Source organism: Diceros bicornis, unplaced genomic scaffold, assembly GCF_020826845.1.
Source record: "Diceros bicornis minor isolate mBicDic1 unplaced genomic scaffold, mDicBic1.mat.cur scaffold_207_ctg1, whole genome shotgun sequence".
Lineage (NCBI taxonomy): Eukaryota > Metazoa > Chordata > Mammalia > Perissodactyla > Rhinocerotidae > Diceros > Diceros bicornis.
In genome coordinates, this window is record NW_026691096.1 from 671,762 (window position 1) to 684,968 (window position 13,207).

General features: G+C 46.8%; 1 protein-coding gene across 1 annotated transcript; it reads right to left on the reverse strand.

Annotated features, from left to right (window-relative positions):
* Positions 1-6,338: 6,338 nt before the first annotated feature.
* LOC131402671 (mucin-16-like) lies at positions 6,339-7,082 on the reverse strand. Its single transcript, XM_058537279.1, has 2 exons — positions 6,740-7,082; positions 6,339-6,390 (listed from the first exon to the last, which is right to left on the reverse strand). Exons 1-2 carry the CDS (start codon positions 6,989-6,991, stop codon positions 6,358-6,360), a joined length of 285 nt encoding a protein of 94 aa, XP_058393262.1. The 5' UTR covers positions 6,992-7,082; the 3' UTR covers positions 6,339-6,357.
* Positions 7,083-13,207: the final 6,125 nt, after the last annotated feature.

The window sequence follows — 13,207 nt, forward strand, 5'->3', positions numbered from 1 at the left end:
GTAAATAGAAAAAACCATAAAGAATCCATCAGAAAACTATTAGAAATAATCAACTACTACAGCAAAGTTGCAGCGTACAAAATCAACTTACCACAATCAGTTGCATTTCTACTCTAATAATGAACTAACAGAAAGAGAACTCAAGAATACAATCCCACTTACAATTGCAACAAAAAGAAAAAAATCTCTAGGGATAAATTTAACCAAAGAGGTTAAAGACCTATACAATGAAAACTATAAGACATTATTGAAAGAAATCAATGATGACCTGAAGTAATGGGAAGATATTCCATGCACATGGATTGGAAGAATAAACACAGTTAAAAAGGCCATATTACCTAAAGTAATCTACAGATTCAATGCCATCCCAATCAGAATTCCAATGACATTCTTCACAGAAATAGAACACAGAATCCTAAAATATATATGGAATAACAAAAGACCTCGAACAGCCAAAGCAATCCTGAAAAGAAAGAACAAAGCTGGAGGCATCACAATCCTAACTTGAAAATATATTACATAGCTATAGTAATCAAAATGGCATGGTACTGGCACAAAAGCAGACTCATAGATCAATGGAACAGAACTGAAAGCCCAGAAAGAAAACTACACATCTGTGGTCAGTTAATCTCTGACAAAGGAGCCAAGATCATACAATGGAGAAAGGAAAGTCTCTTCAATAAATGCTGTTGGGAAAACTGGACAGCCACATGCAAAAGAATGAAAGTAGATCATTATCTTCCACCATACACAAAAATTAACTCGAAATGGATAAAAGACTTGAATCTAACACTTGAAACCATAAAACTCCTAGAAGAAAATATACGCAGTTCAGTCTTTGACATCGGTCTTAGCAGCATCTTTTCCAATACCATGTCTACTCAGGCAAGGGAAAGAAAAGAAAAAATATACAAATGGGACTACATGAGACTAAAAGCCTTCTGCAAGGCAAAGGAAACGATGGACAAAATGAAAAGACAGGGTCGGCCCCGAGCCTTAGTGGTTAAGTGTGCACGCTCCAGTACTGGCGGCCCAGGTTCGGATCCCGGACGCGCACAAACGCACCACTTTTCCAACCATGCTGCGGCCGCGTCCCACATACAGCAACTAGAAGGATGTGCAACTATGACATACAACTATCAACTGGGACTTTGGGGGAAAAAAAAAGGAGGAGGATTGGCAATAGATGTTAGCTCAGAGCCAGTCTTCCTCAGAAAAAAAGAGGAGGATTACCATGGATGTTAGCTCAGGGCTGATCTTCTTCACCAAAAAAAAAAAAAAAAAAAAAAGGAAAGACAACCCACCAACTGAGAGAAAATATTTGCAAATCATATATCTGACAAGGGGTTAATCTCCAAAATATATAAACAACTCATACAACCCAACAATAAAAAAACAGATAATCCAATCTAAAAATGGGCAGAGGATATGAACAGACATTTTTCCAAAGAAGATATACAGAAGGCCAACAGACACATGAAAAGATGTAAAACATCACTAATTATTAGGGATATTCAAATCAAAACTACAATGAGAGATCACCTTATACCTGTCACAACAACTATAATTCCCAAGACAAAAAGTACGAAATGTTGGAGAGGATAAGGAGAAAAGGGTACCCTCACACACTGCTGGTGGGAATGCAAACTGATGCAGCCACTAGGGACAACACTATGGAGAGTTCTCAAAAAATTAAAAATAGAAATAGCATACCTTCCAGTTATCCCACTACTGGGTATTTATCCAAAGAAATTGAAATCAACAATTCAAAGAGATTTATGCAGCCCTGTGTTCACTGCAGCATTATTCACAATAGCCAAGACATGGAAGCAACCCAAGCGCCCTGCTACAGATGAATGGATCAAGAAGAGGTGGTATGTATTATATACAATGGAATACTACTCAGCCAGAAAAAAAAGACAAGATCATCGTGTTTGCAACAACCTGGATGGACCTTGAGGGTAGGATGTTAAATGAAATAAGCCAGACAAAATCAAACATGCATGATTTCACTCATACGCAGAAGATAAACATATACAGGGATAAAGAGAACAAATCAGTGGTTACCAGAGGGGATGGGGGCTGGGCATTGAGTGAAAGAGTTAAAGGGGCACATATGCATGGTGATGGATAATAGTTAGACTACTGGTGGTGAGCATGATGCAGTCTATAAAGAAATTCACAAATAATAATGAACACCCGAAATTACACAATGTTAAAACCCTTTATAATTTCAATAAAATAATTAAAAAAGAAAAAAAATAATTCATTCTTTTTTATGGTTGAATAGTATTCCACCATGGGGATATACCACACTTTGTGTATCTGTTAACCAGTAGATGGACATTTTGTTTGTTTTCCATTTTTGTCTAGAATAAATAGGTTGTTATCAACATGTGTGTACAAGTCTGTGTATAGACATATGAGTTTATTTCCCTTGCATGGATTCCTAGGAGAGGAATGGCTGGATAGACGTATGTAATTATTAAAGACGCATCCAAGCTATTTTTCACCAGCACTCTATGAGAGTTTCAGTGACTTGACATCTTCAACAACACTTGCTATAGTCAGTCTTTTTAATTTTAGCCATTCTCAAGTGTGGTAGAATCTCATGATGACTGTCACTTATATTTCCCCAATGACTCATGTTGTGAAGGAGAAGGCAAGCCACACACAGACTGGGAGAAAACATCTGCAAAACATATCCCTAGAAAAGGACGTGTACTTATAATATATAAAGAGCTCTTACAACCCAATGGTAAGAAGACAATCAACACGTCATGGCTTACCAGGAGACAGCAGATCAGGCCTGTGATGAGCACCAGGAAGCCCGCCAGCAGATGAGGATGAGGGCCCAGAAGGAGAGGTCTGGGGAGACAAGTGGTGGGGTGAGCCACCTCCTGTCATCGCCCCAGGGCTCCTGCTGACCCCACTGTGCCTCAACCGTCCTTGACAAGGGTTGGCCAACTTTCCTCATCATCCAAGACCCTGTGCGCATAGTTCTCTTCGATGAGGCACAGCATCAAGATACTCGCCCCCTACCGTGGGCCTGGGTTTTCTGCAGGTTTACCATGCTTCTCAGTCAAGGTGTCATTTCTGTTGGGAGAATATTCTGGAAGTGAATGAAATGGAGAATGCATGTGAGTGTGTTTCACTCTTTTTAATAAAACTTTTTAGACACAGAAAAATAAAGGGAACAGTCTCATAAACATCCATCATCTAGATTTAACAATGCATATTCCATCCAATTAAAACAATATTTCATCAATGTATAAATTATTAACACTTGCCGCCCTTGATTCATCCCATGTTTTCAATGAAATATTAAAGTCAAGTAGACATCATCATGTTTCACCCCATTTTACTTTCCATCTCTAAAAAGTGAGCACACTTTGCTACAAAATTCAAGGCCATTATCACAGAACAAAAGTGTAATAAATTAAACTAAATTAATACCTCTGGGCACAGAGGACTGAATTTGGGTTGGACTATCTTATGATGGCTGGGGGGAGAATGGGTCATCACAGTTGGCAAGCCTATGTGATCTCTCTAAATTCGTAAATTCCCACTCAAAATTGTTCTTCCGTGCCTAGAAACACATCATCCCCTTCTCCTTTATCTATTTGCTTAATATTCATTTTCTAGGATTAACCTACAATGTAATTTCCTGCAGGAAGTCTTCTCTGGTTACCCCCTAAAAATATGAGTTTGTTCAGATCAAATAATTGATAAGTTTCAATTCTCTATTCTTGTTATTGCCAGCAACAACATAAACTCCAGGAGGGAGTGGGCATGGGGGGAGGGGTGCAGGTCCCCCTACTTGTGCCTCTACCCAGACAACCTCTTAGAGGTGTGCTGTCTGATATGCAGCAGCAACAAGTCTCTTTTTGAATTAAAATTAATTTTAGTTAAATAAAATAAAAATTCTAACCTCAGTAACATTAAAAATCAGTAACAATAAAGACCAGTCACAATACCATCTTTCGAGCACTCAACAGCCACATGCAGCTATGCACTGGACAGCACAGATACAGAACATTCCACCACTGCAGAAAGTTCTAGTGCATTGGTGCTCATCTAGAGCGGGACTTGGCAAACTATAGCCTGTGGATCAGAAACCACATCCACCCCCAAACCTGTAAGTCTGCTTCACACACAGCTGGAGGCCCTCATTGACCATCGGGCCCAGTGGCTCTCAGTGCAGAGATAAGGAAACAAAAGTCCGGAGAGGGGAGGTGACTAGCTTGAGGTCACTGAGCTGTTTAGGAGAAGTTGAGGGCCTCCCATACTACACTGGTGTGCTTTTCTCTCTCTCAATGGTGGCTAAAGACTGGGGGACTATGCCACCTCCTGCCAGCCTGAGGAAGTTCAGTGTTCTCTCAGCCCCAGGCCTACAGAGTCCCTAGAAAGGCCTCACTTTCTTCCCCAATGACCAGGGAGCCTTACCATCCACAAGGACATTCTTTCCGTCCAGGGTCAAGTTCTGCAGCTGGGTACCCTTCTGGTCAGCCGCAGGAATTCCTCATAGATGGCAACTCTATCCAGTCTCTGTGCCAAGGCGGCTGGGTACACAGTGAGTCCACTGCAGTGTGGTTACCATGGGGGACCGACCTGGAAGGACACAAGGGATGAACAAGGGTGTCTGGAATTCTACCCTGATTCTAGATTCTCTGCTTCTGGGTCCTGTCCAAGAGAACTTTCTGCAATAATGTCAACATTTGCCTGCACTACCAAATACACTCATTGTTAGCCCCATGTTGTTATCAAGCACTTAAAATGTGGCTAGTGTGTGTGAGTGAGGAACTGAATTTCTCATGTAATTTCATTTAAAGTAATTAATTGATAAATAAATAACCACAGGGAGAACATTTTTGAAACTTTGGAGTAAGGACGTCTTCAAATGCATAAAAACAATGAGAACACTGGTAAAAATGGTCGAAATCAACTTTTCAGAAGTCTAGAAATTAATCAAAGGCTTGCAAGAATCTGAGGAGGGTTTAGTGAAGAAACATGGTGGAATCTTGATAAAGGGAGCAAACTTTGTGGCATTATAACTTGCACTATTCCCATCCTGCTCTCACAATATCCTCCATAACTTTGAAAACCGTCAGTCTCAGAACCATGGTGGCTGAGACAACCCGCAGCACAGCAGCCATAATGGGTGTGGAGCTCTGAAAAGACCCCTCCCCACCCAACTGCAACTAGCTGACCTGCCTGGCAGCTCCCCGAAAACGCCCCATGTTCAGGGCTTGTTGTTACTAGACTCAGAGCTTGCCCAGGGAGGAAAGTCTGTCCCCAGGGCACTTGCTAAAAACAATCAGGGCTAATTGTTTTCTATTGTAGTTGCCTGAGGGAGTGATACCAGCTGAGGCAGGCAAGAGGTGAGCCAACAACTTAGAAGAAAAATTGGGGGAATGAGATGTCCACAGGGGGCTTTGAAAATCTCCAGGGTATTTCCGGGCATCCAGAAGGCCACAAGGGCTCAGGCCTGTGGCACGCCCAGGAAAGACTTGAGAACATCTTAATCTCTCACCTCTAGTTGAAGGGTTGGGTTAATATCTGAAAACTTGATTATGTAATACACCATATTAATAGAATAACAGCCAATACCACGCAATCTCGACCACATATACAGAAAAGAATTTCACAAAATACAGTGCCCTTCATGCCTAAAAAAGAAAACACTCAACAAATTAGGAATAGAAAAAACTTTCTCAACCTATAAACAGCATCGATGAAAAACCCACGGCTAACACCATATTCAATGGTGAAAGACTGAAAATTTCCCCCTAAGACCAGGGACAAGACATTGATGTCTTCCCTCATCTCACATGTTAATCACAGGCACCAGAGGCTCTGATGAGGGCAATTAGGCAAGAAAAAGGAATAAAAGAAACCCAGATTGGAAGGGAAGACGTAAAACTATTTGTTTTGCAGATGAGAAGATATTGTATCTAGAAAAACCTAAAAAATACCACCCCCCCACACACAATATGTGCATCGTATCCCAATACGTGTATAATAAATTTAAATTGCCCCATCTGGTTAGTGGCTCCAATATTGGAGAGCACAGTTAGACCGCTAATATTTGTTGAACCTTTCCAGAAGAGGAGGAGGAGGAGGATGCTGGAGGTTGGTGGCCCCAAATGTTAATGCTTTTCTCAACCCCCGAAAATCTATGGAAGGAGATGGTAGGATTAGCTGACAGGGATGTGGGGCAGAATGGCCACCATGTCAGTGACTTCCAGATCAAGGATGTGTCACAGGAGCTCAGAGCCATCAGCCACCTGCTCAGCCAATGCTTCCAATCTCCTCAACCCACATCAAGTCGGTGACCAGGCAGGAGTGAAATATGTCTCATAGCTGGCTGCCTCTGTAGAGCTTGGTGACCTAGAACAAACGCAAGGGAGAGTGGGTGAGATGGAGGTCTCCTGGAGACGCAGGGGGCCACTGGAGCCAGTGAAAGATCACAGACCTTGGGGCAAGGGAGACCTGACTTCAAATCCTGGCTCTGCCCCTAACTCACTGTGTGACCTTAGGCACAAAAATCCCCTTTCTGAGATTCAGTTTACCCATGTGAGAAATGGGGAAGGCAGCTAGGACATCACCTCTGGACACTGAGAGAACCCAGGCACACAGGGAAAGTGAAGGGTTGAAACAATCACGTAACAGATGTAAGTCCGACGGAGGAATGAGGGTGCCCTCAGGGCAAGGAGAGACGGGACAGGGGAGACCCCACCTGGTCCTGGGTGTCCCTCAGCAGGGCGGTGTACTCCGAGGATGTGGGCTCCGGGTTGCTGAGGTTCCAGCTGATGATGTGGAAATGTAGCTGGTGCTCTCTCTGGATGGATAAACTCTGGGCTGCAGAGCCTGGAGCCACTGAGAGGAAAAGCAGACAGGTGGAGACTCTCCACTCCCAGCACAGAGGCATGGAGGCCCACGGGGTCAGGATGGTAGGTGCAGACGGTGTCCACACTGCTGGCTTCCCCATCCTTTTCAGGCCTGGGGAGAGAGGGATGTGGGGACTCTAGAGAGAGGTCCTGAAACCTCTGGGGTGGGGGCCAGAACAGGAAGGAGGAAATGGGAGGACAGGGGGGAGACTGAGAGAGGGGTGGTCACAAAAGTGGTCATTAGGGGCAAATACTCAGAGGAGGGTCTCACCTGAGGGAGACCAGTCTGCAACTCAAGGAGAAGAGGCCCAGGCTGCTCTTCTTGAACAAGGATCCAGCTGGGGAGGAAGGAGGAGGAGGAGGAGCAGGAGGGACAGGGAGTGGGGGAGGGGCTGGGTGGGAGCTGCTGGAACCAGGGTCTCCTCAGGCTCTGCAGGACCCTCTCAGTGGAGTTGAACGTGGCTGAGCTGTTGCTCCTATCTGATGAATACTGGAGGGTGGAGATGGGGAAGGTGACTGTGAGGGACTTCAGGTTGTGTCCCAAAGCTGCAAGACGAGAGGGAGAGCGATGGCCATCACTGAGAGCTGGCCTGAGACCAGACCAGAGTCCTGCACTCATTATCATCTGTCGTATTCTCTCCCAGTGTCACCACCACCCACCCGTGTGGTCACCCAGGTCAGAACCAGCATATCTGCTCAGCTCCTCCTCCCTCCCAGTAACACCAATTCCAGTTGCGCACCGGTCCTCACATACACTCCCTCTCTCCAGCCCTGTCCCAGCTCAGGTCTTAACTTCCTTCACCCGGATCAACACCCCAGCAGGCTCACTGGATGCTCTGTCTAAAGGATGTTCTACATGGACCACTAGAAGGATCTTTCTGAAATGAATACCTCACTAGGGCCACCACTGCTCTAGTACCACCCATGGCTCCCTATGGCCTTCAGTGTTTAGTTCAACCTTCTTGACCTGGCACTCAAGGCTCTACTCAATCTGGCTCCTGCTGACCTTTCAGTCTCATTTTATCCATCTACTGCGGGTTAAACTCCATGCTTCACGCAACCCAAATTCATTTCAATTCTCCCCATAGGGCATGTTGTTTCTGGCCGGAGCCTTTGATCATGGAATCCTCTCTGCCAGGAAAACCCTTCATCCTCTAGTTGCCAGGGTCCCTCCTACTTATTCTTAAAGACTCCATTCTGGTGAAACTTTCTCTAGCAAGCTCTTCCCCTCCAAATTATGCCAGGCGCCTCTCCCCGAAACATCCCACATTGTACTATAATGGTGTGTTAATTTCACAAGACTAGGGGCTCTCTGAGGGCTGGCCTTAGACTGAATCGTTGGTATAATCTTTGTGATCAGCATGATTGCCCTAAAACCAGAATTTCACACCCTGGCTTCGCAGCTCCTGGATCACAACTGGCTGGTGGAGGAGTGGGGCTGGAGAGCTTCTCTTGGGAAGGAAAAGGGGCCCCCAGATACCTGTGGTGGCTTCTGGTGGCACAGGTGATGATGAAGTATGCAGGGACGTGGTGGCCGGCTCGGGAGCTGTGGCGAGGGCTGTCATCAGGGAGGGACAGAGTGGGAGGAGCCCCCAGGCTCACCCGGGCTCCAGCAGTGGCTGTGCCAGGACCACCATTCACAGGTGAAGCATAAATGAGAGTGAGGGGACGGGTGACTGTGTGAGTAGAGGGATGAGCAAGCCTGTGGATGAGAGGAGCCCAAGAGAGAGAGATAGGTGAACAAGAGAGACTGAACTCGGAGGAGAGGCAGATGGACGGGCAGAAAACTGGACAGACGGATGGGACACCTGGAAAAGGAGGACCAAGGGCAGGGCTTCAGGAGAATTAAAGTGAAAACCACGTGGGGTCAGAATGTGGTGGAGAACACGTCTGTGTCTAAGGCTTTCTCACCCTGGGCTGGGACTCTCCACCAGAACCCGGGAGGGAGAGAAGGGATGAATTAGGGCCCTTCCAGGTGCTTCCCTCACCAAGGACAGCGGGTGAAGGAGAACAAGTGCTCCCCAACCCCAAATGCGGACGGGACCCAGGACGTCAGGGCCAGGAATACTCACTGGTGGTAGTCGGGGCTGCGGCTCCATAGGTGTAATCTGTGGAGAGAAGGCGAGAGGAGCTGAGCAAGAGCTGGGGTGAACATAAAGGATTAAGGGAGAGGGTGGATGTAGGGAGCTTTGTGGGGAAAGCAGAGGGGAAGTGGGGAGTGGTGTTCAGGGGGGAGGCAACGAGGTGGAAGGTGGCTGGACCCAGTGATCACACAGTGATGAGAAGACTGATCCCAGACCAGGAGCATAGAGAGATGGATCATAGCTCACTTTAGAGCAACGGAGGCAACACAGAACTCTGACTGGGAGAGAGAGTGTGGCTGTAGCCCAGCCCCTCACCACTGACGTAGAGGCTGTCCCCGTCCAGGGTGAGGGAGCCCAGGTGGGTGACGCCCTGGGTCTCATGGCTCAGCTCACAGTAGAGTCACTCTCTGTTCAGCCCGGGACCAGTGGGGGTCAGAATGGAAGGTGCAGACGATGTCCTCCCTAGTGGCTGCCCCACCCTTCTCAAGCCTGGGGGAGGGAGAACCTGGGGACATGGAATACTGAGCAGGGGTCCTTCTGGGTGTGGAAAGCGAGAGAGGGGAAGGGAGGAGGCTGAGGGAGAGGCTGAAGGGGCTGCTCTGATGTCTGGAGAGGCTCTCCTCGGTGTCTCCCATGTGAGACAACCCCCTCACAAATAAGGCCTGACTTCCTTTAGGATGTGGAGGGGGGCCTGTGAGTGACAAAGATGGGTGAACACACAGACCTGGGTGAGGGGGCGCCTGCAGGTCTGCACGGACAGCAGCGAGGAGCACAGTCACTGCCCTGTGCCATCTGACACATCCAGGCAAGAAAGTACCGTTACGTTCTCTCGGTTCTCCACTCCGAGGTCTTTTCTTTCTACTTCTTTCCTACTCCACAGCCATCACCCAGGCCTAGGGAACAATCATCTTATTCCTAATCTTATTCCCAGCACCTCCCATCTTGCCTATTAAGTCTACATTCTTAACCATGAAGTCCATTTGAACCAACGTGCTTAGACCAAACGCTAATCACATCATTCTTCTACTCGCATCTCTCCAGAGTCTTCCCACTGGTCTTAGAACAGAATCCCAAGTCACCCCTGATCTGGTCCTGCCTGTCCCCCCTCGCCGGCGTGGCTCACACCCCTCCCCCTGTGTTGACTCGGCTCAGCCATCCCTCTTCTCAGTTCATGGACACACCAGGCTCTCTGCTTCAAGGGGTGTCCTCATGCGGGTCCCTCTGTCTGAAACGCTCTCTTGAACACACTCCCACACCCTCACTCCAGTCTAACCCTCCAGACGCGGATAAGACCCCTGGGGACAAAATCACACGGAGGACGGTGACGGAGACTCTGAGGAGGGGCCGGCGGCGCCCGGAGCCGGGAGGAACAGAAGCCTCGGGCGCCCTGACGAACAGCCCGGGGGACACGGGGCTCGGGGGGACAGAGGGACGCCGGGCCGTGACGGGGCTGCCCGCGGCCCAGGCCCCTCCCTGGACCGCGACCGGAGACGGGACCGCCCGCAACTCACCGCGCCTCGCCCCTTCGGCCGAAGGGCCACGGGAATGCGGTCCGCGCCGAGAAGACTGGACACACCGCGCAGACCTCCCGCTCCATCCACGGCGCCGCCCGCGCTTCCGCTTCCGGTCTCGGGTGGGCGTTCTGGGAGGAGGGAAGTTCGGGGAGGACGGACGTTTGGGGGCTCCGGGTTGAGGCGGCGTGAGGGGCGGGGCAGGGCGGGGCCGCGCACCCCAGCCTCGGGGGAGGTGTCTAGTTTCTAGAGTTAATGTGAGGCCGGGCCTCGGGCTGGGTCAGCACCAGGGACAGGGACCAGGTCTAGGGGCGGGGCTGTGGGTGGAAACCAGTTAAAGAGGCGGGGCTGTGGGCGGGACCAGGCTGTGGGCGGAGCCCGGGACCTGGCGGGGAGAGACGGAAAGAGCCGAACTGTGGCCGCGAAATCGGAGAGAGACGAACCCGAACCGCTGAGCCGAGGAGCGGCTGAAGATAATGTCAGTTTTATTTCATCCTTTCCAATAAATCATTCCTTTTGTATCATTTCCTGCCAATATTGCATTAAGCAGGGCCTCCAGTGTGTGTTTCGTAGTAGCAATGATAATGAACGTTCTTCTCTTATCCTTGATTTCAACACTGCACCATAAAGTTTGACTCTGTAAATACTCTTTATGAGATTGACAGAGTTCCCTTCTATTCCTGATTTTGTAAGAGTTGTTTTTGTTGTTGCTGTTTATTTTTTAATACACGAATGGTGTTGAATTTAATTAAATGTCCTTTTCTGCAGTTATCGAGGTTATTATTTCTCCCTTTTCAGGGACTAGAGTACTGAATTACATGGCATGACCCAAGCTTAGTCATGATATGGCCTTCTTATAAAATATATCTGGATTTGGAATGCTGATTTGATTTTTATTTAGGATACATGAACTTAATTCAAGAAGGAGAGTGGCCTGTTATAATAGTCAATTACTAAATTGACTAAGGAAGCATTTCAACTCTGCAGTTCTCATCCAGAATATTTCCTCGGATGAATAACGGACATAACAGAGAGGTAGAGAAAGTCTCTGTAAGGCATATACTCACCTGTCTCATTGGAAATCTCATTCTCTGGGCAGGGAGTGCAGTGAAAACAACAGAAAGCCTCTCTCTCCTGAGGGCTCTTCCTAAATCCAGGACTACAATTCTCCCTGCATAAGGAGCATGAAGTCTGGAGATAATCAGATACCTGTTGGTAACAGCTGTGACTTTTAACTAATTTTCTAATAACTAGAATGTTTTAGATTATTGGGCATTTAACAAATATATATATATATTTTTTCATTTTCTGAGGAAGATTCACCCTGAGCTAACATCTGTTGCCAATCTTCCTGTATTTTGTTTGTGGATTGCTTCACTCCTTTCCATGGCTGCATAATATTCCAATATATAGCTATGTCACATTTTGATTATTCATTCATCCATTGATAGACATCTAGGCTCTGTTTACCTTTTGGCTATTGGGAATAGTGCTTCTGTGAATGGTTTTTACATTTTTAAATGGTGAAAGAAAGTCAAAAGAAAAATAATATTCCATGACACATGAGAAGTGTATGAAATTCAAATTTTGTTGTCCACAGATAAAGTTTTATTGGCACCCAGCCACATCCATTCACAACATCTATGGCTGCTTTCACATTATAACACTGGAGTTGCAACAGTGACCCTATGGCTTGCAAAGTTGAAAATATTTACTACCTGGCCCTTTACAGAAACAGTTGCTGAACCTTCGGCGAAGGAATCAGAAGGTTCATTATTAGTCACCTCCTTTGCAAGCTCTGCTTGGATGAAATATTAATGCTCTCTTGTTTCCTCTTATTATGTTCTCCCACATTTGCGGGCTGCAGACAAATTAAGAGAGAGCCTCATTGTAATATCCTGTAAAAATAATATATGTACATATTTGTATGCAGTGTATAGTAATAGTGATAGTAGCTGATAGATATTTACTGTGTACATCCTACTCTGCCAAATGCTTTCCGTGCATTGTTTCATTTAGTCCTCAAGATAACTGTGTGAAGTAGACAAATATTTTTTAGTAGATGAGAAAACTGAGGGTCAAAGAGACTGTCAATTGTTAAGGTCACATATTACATGGTTGGATCTGGAATGCGGATGTTATGGCTGAATTGCGTCTCCCCAAATTGGTATGTTGCCGCCCTAACCCCCCGGGACCTTAGAATGTGACTGCATTTGGAGACAAGGCATTTAAAGTGGTGATTAAGGTAAAATGAGGTCATTAGGGTGGGTCCTAATCCAATATGAGTGGTGTCCTCATAAGAAGAGGAGATTAGGACACAGACATGCACAGAAGGGAGACCATATGAGGACACAGGGAGAAGGTGACCGTCTGTAAGCCAAGAAGAGAGGCCTCGGGAGAAACCAACCCCACTGACACCTTATCTCAGAATTCCAGACTCCAGCACGGTGAGACGATACATGTCTGTTGTTTAAACCACGTAGACTGTCATATTTTGTTACAGCAGCCCTAGCAAACTAATACTGTGAAACTCATGCTATCTGCCAGAAAAGCCAGTCCTCTAAGCTCACAGAATTTATTGTCCCTGATTTGGGCTGTACCCTTCAGACGTCCCTCTCCTTCTAGGACCTCTTCCTTCTCAGAGGCTTAGGCCTGGAGGCTCATGTTTTTTCTTCTCTAGATTCTTGCAGATCCACTTCCCTGAAATTCTGGCCCGTGGGCC

Excerpts from the sequence above, each read along its gene's own strand:
- LOC131402671 (XM_058537279.1), bottom strand. The coding sequence starts at position 6,991 with ATGGGGAAGCCAGCAGTGTGGACACCGTCTGCACCTACCATCCTGACC. Across the intron at positions 6,391-6,739 it reads TGAGGGACACCCAGGACCAG|GTCACCAAGCTCTACAGAGG; the intron begins GTGGGGTCTCCC and ends CGTTTGTTCTAG.